The 10321-nt window shown below is 33.8% G+C and overlaps 2 protein-coding genes across 2 annotated transcripts; both read left to right on the forward strand.

The window, feature by feature from the left end:
- Positions 1-351: 351 nt before the first annotated feature.
- LOC146747379 (uncharacterized) lies at positions 352-6466 on the forward strand. Its single transcript, XM_085498409.1, has 7 exons — positions 352-413; positions 1106-1242; positions 1673-1848; positions 2783-2989; positions 4119-4208; positions 4816-5436; positions 6223-6466. Exons 1-7 carry the CDS (start codon positions 352-354, stop codon positions 6445-6447), a joined length of 1518 nt encoding a protein of 505 aa, XP_085354535.1. The 3' UTR covers positions 6448-6466.
- A 25-nt stretch (positions 6467-6491) lies between these two features.
- On the forward strand, positions 6492-8216 carry LOC146747380 (uncharacterized). Its single transcript, XM_085498410.1, has 3 exons — positions 6492-6537; positions 6572-6829; positions 7454-8216. The coding sequence occupies exons 1-3, from the start codon at positions 6492-6494 to the stop codon at positions 7597-7599; spliced, it is 450 nt and encodes a 149-aa protein (XP_085354536.1). The 3' UTR covers positions 7600-8216.
- Positions 8217-10321: the final 2105 nt, after the last annotated feature.

Genomic DNA, 10321 nt, shown 5'->3' on the forward strand with positions numbered 1-10321 from the left:
TTTGAAGGCTTTACAGTGGAAGAAATAGACGAAGGGAGATTGAGATGTGAATTGCTATGCCAAAATACCAACTGTGGCAGTGGCAGTGACATCGGTACTAATGAACTGTTAGACTTGTTGAATGCCGATGCCGACAGTGACTCGGACTCTGATGCCGATGACATCGCCAATACACCAAACATCTGGTCAAATGAAAGGACCGACGTGAACATTCCAGCACATTACGACCAGTTTTCAGGACCAAGACATGGTGTTGGTTTCGACGGGGAACCACTGGATTTTTTTAAATTATATTTTACGGACGATTTTTTTGGATTTGTTGGTCGGGGAAACAAATAAATACGCTAGACCATGGTTTATAGTTCCATGGCTAGACATAGACAGGAAGTTACCGGGCGCGTAGACCGGCATTGGTATGAAATGGACAGAGATGAAATGAGTGCCTATTTCGGTGTTATCATAAATTAGAAACCAAGTGAATTGGAAATAAAATGTGTGTTTTTTTTTTAAATGAAATGAAACTACAGTGTCCTAGTCTTCTTTTCCCTGTGTACATGTCAACCTACCTGGCTCACACTGAATTGGTAAAAAGTTTTGGGTAATGGGAGTACAAATATGCAAATTAGTAATGGGCCCTGCAACATTGTTGCAACAAAGTATCTATGGTGTGCAAAGGGTTAATGAGATATGGTTGCTGATTGGTTTTTCTTCCAGGTGCCATAACTTCAGTGATTTTTATCTGATGTCTTTAAAAATGTACTTGACTATGCAGGCATAATTAATAAAATACAGTATAAAGCTTCTCCATTAACAATACATTAAAATATTTATTTCTACTTTTAATTTAAGCAATTATATTTCTGGTGTCTATCTGTATCAAGGATTTTGTCAGAATATCAATGGTCTCACAAATTTTTTCATTTAAAACAAATTTTCCATGTTATGGTGATTTTTTTTTTATGTGTGTATATAACCATGGTGGTAAAAAAAGACCTCCATGATATAACATACTAAATTTGTGTGTTTATAACATACTAAATTTTCACCCAAATCTGTGAATAATATGCTAACAGACATTTCATTTTTATAAATTTCTCATTTTTAGGGTCAGAAAGGCCAAACGTCGTATCAGTGACAGTACAAAAGATGTTAGTGTGGTGTCACTCAAACGTCAAAAATATAACACAGATATAGAAGAATGCAAACAAGATACACAATCAACTGTTCAACATGCTTTTTGTGGTATGTGCATATATTTTTATCATTGTAGACCATTGCACTTTAACTACATATCTTTTTCCAGGTAGAGGTGCCTGGTTCTAAATCAAATCTTAAAAAATTCATGATCTTTTTTGATTTAATTACACACTCAAAAACAGCATATTTTAAGATATCTTTTCACATAAAAGATCAACTCTGTGCTTACATAATATCAACATAAATAAATAAATGCCTCCAACACGATGACATGTCCAATTTTCACAGAGAGTGTTATTTCAGTGAAAGATCTTTATACTCTCTGGTGATCATCACTGCAGTTACAACTTACAAATAACATGCTACCTGTTTCATCTTTCTAGTGATTGTCTTAGAATGGCATAAGTAACTGTCTGGTGATATTGATTTAGAATAATAACCTTATTTCTACCTTTTTTGCCATTATGTTTTGTAGGTCATTTCCTTATATCTGTCAGAGCACTACAAGGTGGCCAACAAATCAGAGTACCAGATAAAGTATTTTTAGACAAATTAGTGAAATCCATGGAAAAATACAAAGATGAGTCCTATCAGCCGCTGTGTTTATTGGTAAAAGATGTTTCCTCTGCTGAACAGTTTGATGGAGCTAAGGTATTATATTTATTGTTGTTGTTTTTTTGAGTGTGTGGAAATACTGATAATATTGTTTCTTTAGATAGTCAAGCCTATATCCGAAAAATACACATTAAGACAGACGGGTTTAAACCCCAACTAAATGTATGCAAATTAGTCATCCAACCTCATTCACTGCAACAGGAAACAAAAAGACGAAGGAATGAACCACAAGCGTTTGTTAGAAATGGCTTTGTTTTGATTACAAAAGTTACTTTTCACTTAGTAGTAGCCCAATTTATCGATATACTTTTTGTAAATAGATAAAACTTAGTTGCTATGTCATCAAATTTGTTTTTCACCATTCCCAGATCATGATCCCCTCAAACACTAGTTAATGTACTCGTTAATGTACGGGTCTTACCAATTCATAGAATGAAGATGAACATACGGCCTAGCTGATCGAATTGTGTGGGTTTAGGCATGGAGCTGTAAAAAGACAGCTTCCTGGTTAGGTTGCCTATACTAGCCCACATTTAGGTATGCTATAAGCGGACACACATTTTGCTTTGTGAATGTGCCAAAGTTTTTAATTCTGTTTACTCAGTAAACAAAACATTTAGGTAGGCCTAAGTGAAATGCATGTGTGAAGCTAGCAATACCATTAGGACAGATCTTCTATTGGTTGAAATTTCTTTTTTCAGTTGTTTTAAAAATAAAAAATTAGAGATATAAAATAAGATATAAGATCCTAATTTCTGTTATCCTCTCTGGCAGGGCATATCTTATGATCTAGTTTTTGGACTATCATATTTTTATAACTGGTATGAGTGCAGTATTTGGAAATCTAGGTTGGCTAAGTGGGGAAATCATTAGTGACCTGCATGTTTACTTATATCTTAGCAGATTGATTTTAATACAATGCTCTGCTCTGCCTTCATAATCTTATTTTTTTTGTTTCCCTACCAATTAGAGAAATGGTTACCAATATGATGTCATAGGTGGACAACACACATTATTGGCAATTCAGGAGTTAGCCAGAAAATTCCCACAGGATGAAAAGCTCAAAACTGTAAACTGTGTTGTTTATGCTGGCCTCAATAATGAGGAAAGAAAGTGGTTGGGGGTGAGACACAACAAGACAGGAGAATTTCGTCATGCACTTTCTCTGAAAGAAAAGGTAAATTGACAACTATTCCACATTAAGTAATCAAATTGACTTAAATTGGTTCTCCATTTCTAATAGATGACTGTCTTCTCATCTCATCAAATTCACACACAAAAACTAAAACACTTAGAGGAGGGTTACAAAAAAGCAGGTCATGAACAAATGTGTGATATTTTGTTGTGCCCACATTACTACCACAATATAATTACAGTTTATACCTAAAAATAACTATGACAGAATTTGGTTTAATGGTAGCACAGTTGAGATGAATATGATAGCTTTGAAATTTTGTTAATGGATCATGAAACCAGAGATAAAAGAGAATTAAAATGGGGGGGGGGGTCTAAAAAATGTTGTGCCACCAACCTGAGGATTTTTATAGATCGGTGGGCCCACTTACAGATCCAAAAAATAAAACAGATGTTACAATAACACAACATTCTGATTTTGAGGTGGAACCCATGTATGCAGGTAACAAATAAGCCTAGCCGCTTCACGGCCTGGTATTGAACCCAGGTCGCAGAGATGCAAAGCGAGTAAGTGTGTCACTGCGCCAACCTACATCCCCACTTTATAGTAGATAATTATTATTATTTATTATAATTTTTTCAACTTTTGTGGAAATCATTACTTTTGACATTTTCTCTCAAATCTTCATTCGGGCTCCTTTTATGTATAATATGAAGATAACCTAAAAAAATTATGATATATTGAAGATAATATTTGGTAATCGTAGTCCTAAATAACTATTAAAAATAGCTAGACGTTTCGAGCAATGGCTCTTTATCGATAGCATAGAAGCAAGTGTGCTACCACCACTAAGGTTCAGAATTCCATCACAATATTTTATTTATATATAATTACTCATTAGAGCAAAAGTGATCAATAAATTACTTTTTTTGTTCAAAGAAAAACTGTCTTGTAATATGCAAAAATGGTATATTTTACAAATATCTCCATAGAAAACAGGGGTGAAGCTCTATTTATAATAAAAAAAAATTTATGTCAGATTTTAGATATGAATTTTTCACCCCATGTCGCCATGCAAAAGGATCCAATGGTAGAATGCTCAACATCTGTCATTTTTATAGATTTTTGTAGTAAACTATTTTAACACTTCATGATTTCCACCTTCCTATAGGTTATGATATGTTATGGAAGAAGAAAAGAAATGCCCAAAGATACAAAAACAACATTGTGGAAAGAGTCGTGCAAAGTTATACTGAATGAGGTATTGTTGCTCTTATGTATATGTATCTTGTGTTTTCACTTACTGACACAAAGTAATTGTTTGTCTTTTGCCGATTTGCGGTGCATTCAATGTTCTGTGGGGTGGCATATTTGTACAGAGCAATTCTGACTACTGAGTTCAGTATGAAAAAAGCTAAAATATGAAAATGTTGCATCTGTTCACTTAATTTATCCCATTTTCTAAACTGAGTTAGAATTCATAGGTCTCCTTGAAGCCTATGTCACAACTTTGAAATAAAGGTGCCATAATTTGCCCAGGGGTCTAACTCAAAAAACTGGTCTGGTATGCATGTCTGTTGAAAAGGGCGTTAAAAAGGCATGTGATACCACAAACCTGGACAAAACAATTACCACTCAATGCATTTAGGGTATGTATTTTACCCATTGTAACAAGGAAAATGGTATGGAATTTTTACTTATTTAGGGTCATTTATGAAACCTCGTTCACAGACATGGGTTTCAGGTGCTCCCACCCGACAGAATAATTTGCTTTATTTTACCAAATAACCAACTGTGCATTGTAAGTTGAGCTGTTTTTTTTTCAGTTAAGTGTTCACTTTGATATATTAACTATTCATTTGTTTCAGGATAAGAACAGCCAAACTTTAGACGTTGCATGTGCTTTGGCATCTTATGATGGTTTACTCTATAACAAAATTATGGAACTGTTTGAAAAATATGAAGATGGAGATCTCAAAGAACAAAGAATTAAAAAGAAAGACCAAGGACACAAGCCAGATATAAAGCCATACAAGTTTAAATACTTAAAGAGTTTAGATGCAGACACAGTGCTGGCATTGGTGTCAGATGTTGTAGACAAAAACCTGTCATTGACAGCATTTGAAAAAGAGAGCCAAATTCTGACTAAGCTCTCATTAATACAAAGAGCATTCATACAAATGATGGGAGTAGAAACGTGGAAGGAAGCCATGGAGTTGTTTCCAAAAGAGACACAAAGAGAGAACTTGAGCAGGTTCACAAAGTTACCTTTCAGACCAAATATTCCTGATACCTTTGTCAGATACTGTCAAAGTATTAGAAAAAGAAATGATAAGGACTCGAATACAGTTCAAGAGTGCCTATATGGTATAGATGGTTCAAAAGGTATTGTTTTGCACCATGATGTACTGAAGCTGTCACCTAAGACTTTAAAAGAGAATGGTGTTAAATCAAATGGTTTTGACTGTGTAATAGTGGATGTACCTGATGTAAGTATTAATAGTTATCATAAGTTGTTTAAAAATAATACAATGATAGTTTAGATTCATTGAAGTTGTATTGCTTTTTATTTTTGTTAAAAACCGATCACTTCCACTTTTCCAAAATTTTATACTACATGCACTGTCACTCATAAAAATAATTTAAAATTATCAGAAGTTCGGGTGCCTCAAAGAGTGTTGTACCGAGGCTGCAACCTTGCGCTATTACCCCAAACTCAGCTGAAAGGGCATTTTAGTACACTAATTTTTCCAGTAATGTATTGTCTGAGAGGGGTTGTGTTTACAAGTCAATGTGCGCCACATCAAACAATGCTGGTCATAATTTATTGCTATTACCGAAAAAAAACAAAACATAAAAGATGAGCTGTCCAACATGTACCAGTTTTTGTTTTTGTTAGCATCTGGAAAGCCCAGGCGTTGAGACAGAGCTCTGTGCCCAGGCAGTTGCTCTTCGCAGAGCTGTGAAAAAAATAAGTAAATGCATGTGCGGGGGGAGATTAAAATACTGTAAAACATGTCTTTTTAGCTAACATGTTATTTTAGCTAATTTATAATTCAGGTAATTCAAGATGTTGCTAATTTAGAATAAAGTACAATATATATCCTAACAATAAGATTGTTGGCAGTTTAGATTCAGTTAATTCATGCATGGAGTCAAATTCGCTAAAATGCATGTAGCTACATTTGTATTTAAACGTGCTTCAAAGCAGTTAGTAAAATCTGTCTTGTTTCTTATTCAGCCATTGTCAGTTATTACACTTCATTTTTTTCCAGGAATGGCTAACCGAGGAAATAAAAGAGTTGGTAATAACTGTAAAAACAATCAACACCAGCATTGACAATTATAGACTTGTCCTGTTATGTGACACCAGTCTGATGACTAGAATAAAAGGAGAACTTATAAAAACAAATACTTTTACTAAAGTGGAGGAAATATTTTATTATGTAGAAAATACAAGGAAAGGTGAGCCATATATGTTTTACCTAATTTGTAAATGAATCCTTCTGTCTATTCTCAGGTCGTATTAAATAATATAGTATTAATGGACTACTTAGATTGTCACCTTGGGGCTGGGGCAAATAAATATAGTTGTTACTTATAGTTGTTACATTTTCTCTGCAGAACCAACATCAATATTAACAGAGTCTGTCCATGGGGTGGTGATTGCGTACTATGCAGAAAATGGAGTCATCACACTTGACCAGGTCCATGTGGATGAGCCACAACACAATTTTTGGATTGTAAAAGCAGAGTCAGTCATAAAAGATGGCGAGGGGGATGTTGTTTCGAAGAAGCAAAAGCCGCAGCAGCTGTACGAAAAAGTCATCAAACTTTGCAGTAGCAAATCAGCATGGATTTTAGATGGGACATGTGGAGCAGGTGATTAGAAATAAGAAATTACTGTAGAATACTTTATTTTCACTTGAAATTTATTTTCGCTGAAGAGATGATTCCGTGAAAATAAAATCCAGCGAATATATTATAATTTCCTGTATTTCACATTCAACTCATCAAAAAATCAATGAAAATAAATTCCATAAAGAACGCCCAAAAAGCCTTTTCAGCAAAAATTAATTCCAGCGAAAATGAAGTATTTCACAGTATTATAAATTATAAACCACCTTTCAATACAACAAAACGTCTTCCACTTTACTGAAATGATTAGGTGTTTCTGTTGTGAATAGCCAAAATAACTTACCATTGAGCATGTTTTCCAAAGAGAAGCTCAAATTATCCTTATAGACTGTTTTAGGAGGCATTCCTGGTGACCTTTTTGGTGGCTTAAAAGATGAAGCTTTAGCGGAGAATGTTCTAAAGTTGCATGACCAATGTCATCAGACTTGTTCTTATTCGTGTGATTGCATGTGATTGGGTGTTCTCAGTGCCTGTGGTAACACTGTTATGGTATTCTTTTAAATATTGGATTTTAGATGTGCATTTCAAAAAGTGTGTGCAGTGAAAATTTTAAAAGTTTAAAATTTGTCTCATTCTATTATGTAACAGGAACTGGTATAATGGTGGGGCTTCTGCACAGTAGAAATGTTGTTGGAGTCGATATCAACGAAAAATGTGTAAACTACTGTAAAGTAAGATGTGATGGAGTTGCAGACTTCCTTGAAGATGACACAGAACAGGACCCACATAATTAGTGTCATTAACTTGCGTATTGTTATAGACAATGCATGTGTCATTTCATGTCAAGATTTTAAATTCTCAATTCTTTGTGAATATTTTCGTCATTTCCAACTTCTTGTAAAAAACGCAAGTTTGATTGCTTTGATATTAATTTTGATGAATATTTTTGTAAGTTTTAGTAAAAAGTAACATTTTCAACTTCTTGTTGCAAATCGCAAGTCTGATTGCTTTGATATTTAATACATATATAGGTACTACTTGTGGATTTTTCTCATTGTTTATTTTGTGATGATATCTTTAATTCTCTTATTTTAGTGAATATTTTTGTAATTTTTGGTTTATTTTTGATTAAGTTATATTTTTGTTGAAAACAGCAAGTCCCATTGCTTGATACTATACATATTGTTCATTTTCTAATGATATCTTCAGTTCTTTAATTGAAAATTATGTACATTGATAACAGCTGAACTATCTCAGCCTACAGGCTGCTTGTAATTGTATTTTCTATTCCCTGTGTTATGGTGATATATTTTACACAGAATGTTCACTTACATAGACCTGTATTTGATTACAATTGCTTTTTTCAATTTAGTACTAATATTTAATAAATTGAAATACTTCCTAACGAGAACTAGGTGGTGTGGTCTTTTTTACTTTCTGAATATGAATGTCAGAAATTTCTGGCAACCTTGGCCTAGATCACAGATGTCAGAAATTGTTGACAACTTTCGGCCAGAGCGCAGATGTCAGAAATTGTTGACAGCCTTCGGCCAGAGCACAGGTGTCGGGAAATTTTTGACAACCTTCGGCCAGAGTACAGATGTCAGAAATTTTTTTGACAACCTTTGGCCAGAACAAAGATGTCAAAAATTTCTTGCAAACTCCCTCACACAAAGACTGCAGTAGCATGATAAGTGGTCTTACAAAATTTGTCAGGAGTTCGGCTTTTGGTGAGCTGTCATTTCACATAGTTTAATTTTGAATTTTATCTTGGCAAATAATCAAAAATTATAAGGTATGATTACAATATTGTGAAAAAGACACAAAATTATCGTAAATGTATACAAGTTGGGGCACATTTTATGAAAACTGTTTATTATTGCTAAAATGTTGCAAATATGTGAAAGTTCTCAAAATGTTGTTTTTTTCTATTAAAAATAAAGCAAAATGCGCATTTTTCGGAAACTTGAAAATGTTTCTCGGACTGTTAATGAAGAAATGAATATCATTTAGAGTGCAGTTCACGAATCATCTGATATGTTATGTCTGGTAAGGTTTAAATTTAACGTGGACAATGTGTGTCTTCATCCACATGTACTTGAAGAACAATTTCAGGCGCTACGTATCTGTTCTGCACGCTATTGGTCAGACTTTAAATTGTTTCAGTGTTCCGACAATATGTAAATAACCACAATGGTATGGTATGTGTTGATTCCTATGTAAACACTTCATATTATTAGTTTAACACGGCATATACTCCTGAATGTGATCAGAATATTTACCTTTTCCCGCACACGATATTTTCAGTTTATGATTTTGAATACCTTATTTACATTACACCATACCTGAACACATTTTAGTTTTCATTTGTTAAAGGCATCGATAATTCATGTTAAGAATCTGAATAAACACTGTAGTCAAGCTGTATTTTTATAAACGAACATTATGAATGCCCAAGGTTATCCACTGATATCACAGGACTATTTAATTGTGAGCATGAAAAGAAAACAACTGTCATTTTGAGTATTGCTCAGTTAGGATTTTCTTTGGCTAGCTGAGCAATTACCACGTTTGTTACGTAACATTAGTATGAAAATTACCGCATTTCAATTTAACATTTACTGTTTTCTACTTTGCCATATAAATGTTACTTTTTTCTTAGTCATTTCAAGAATAAGTTGTTATGACTACGTTCAATATTTTGAACTCCAATCGAAGCGTGTTACAGGTCAAACAGGCCATCAGCTTCGGTTTTATTAAAATTGTTTTGCAAAAGAAAACATAAATATAGTTCACAGAATGCAATTAACAAATATTTACGTCGATTTCGTTTTTTTTTGCCTACCTCTGAATCCACGCTATAATTTGATGTAAAAATTGATGCTATCGTTTGTAACTAAATTATACATTATAAATTTTTTGCAGTTGTGGTGGCGTAAAGGTAAGTTAATGCATTATACCACAACATCATTTCGAGCCTTCGGCGGTTGGTCATACATTATTTTTATTTTCTACACAGTTGCGTTAGTAAAATGGTGTTATTACACTCGAATAACGAATAGCAAAATAAAAGCTAATTACAATAAGGTTACGACCGTGTTTCTCCCAAGATGTCGTGAGTGATGACACTGATGGCAGTAGACGATAGAATAATACGCATTGCTTGTGAAAGGAAAATTATCAGTTGTTATATAGAAGGGTAAACAACATAATGTAAGCTGCCCCAAAGATACACATTATGCAAATATCCAAGAAAAGGTAGCCATAGTTATTTGTGTTAGCATTTTAAACACTGAATTTGAGCAGCGTCTCATGGTAATTTCGATCTTTTGAAAAATATGACGATGAGCCATGGTCTAAATTTTTCGTTTTATCTTATTTTGAAAAAAAAACAAAACAAGTAGAAAATGAAAATTCCCCATCAGAACTGTTGATTACCGGAAAGCACATATGTACCTAGTGTCATCAACATTTGATCAGTGGTACTGGATCAGTGGAAATCCATGGAGCACCTAT

The sequence above is a fragment of the Saccoglossus kowalevskii genome, chromosome 4 (genome assembly GCF_978046115.1).
Source record: "Saccoglossus kowalevskii chromosome 4, keSacKowa6.1, whole genome shotgun sequence".
NCBI lineage: Eukaryota > Metazoa > Hemichordata > Enteropneusta > Harrimaniidae > Saccoglossus > Saccoglossus kowalevskii.

Coding starts and splice junctions, on each gene's coding strand:
- LOC146747379 (XM_085498409.1), top strand. CDS start 352: ATGGTTTATAGTTCCATGGCTAGACATAGACAGGAAGTTACCGGGCGC. Junction 1,243..1,672: donor TGTTCAACATGCTTTTTGTG/GTATGTGCATAT, acceptor TATGTTTTGTAG/GTCATTTCCTTATATCTGTC. Junction 5,437..6,222: donor TAATAGTGGATGTACCTGAT/GTAAGTATTAAT, acceptor ATTTTTTTCCAG/GAATGGCTAACCGAGGAAAT.
- LOC146747380 (XM_085498410.1), top strand. CDS start 6,492: ATGGACTACTTAGATTGTCACCTTGGGGCTGGGGCAAATAAATATA. Junction 6,538..6,571: donor GGCTGGGGCAAATAAATATA/GTTGTTACTTAT, acceptor TTTTCTCTGCAG/AACCAACATCAATATTAACA. Junction 6,830..7,453: donor AGATGGGACATGTGGAGCAG/GTGATTAGAAAT, acceptor ATTATGTAACAG/GAACTGGTATAATGGTGGGG.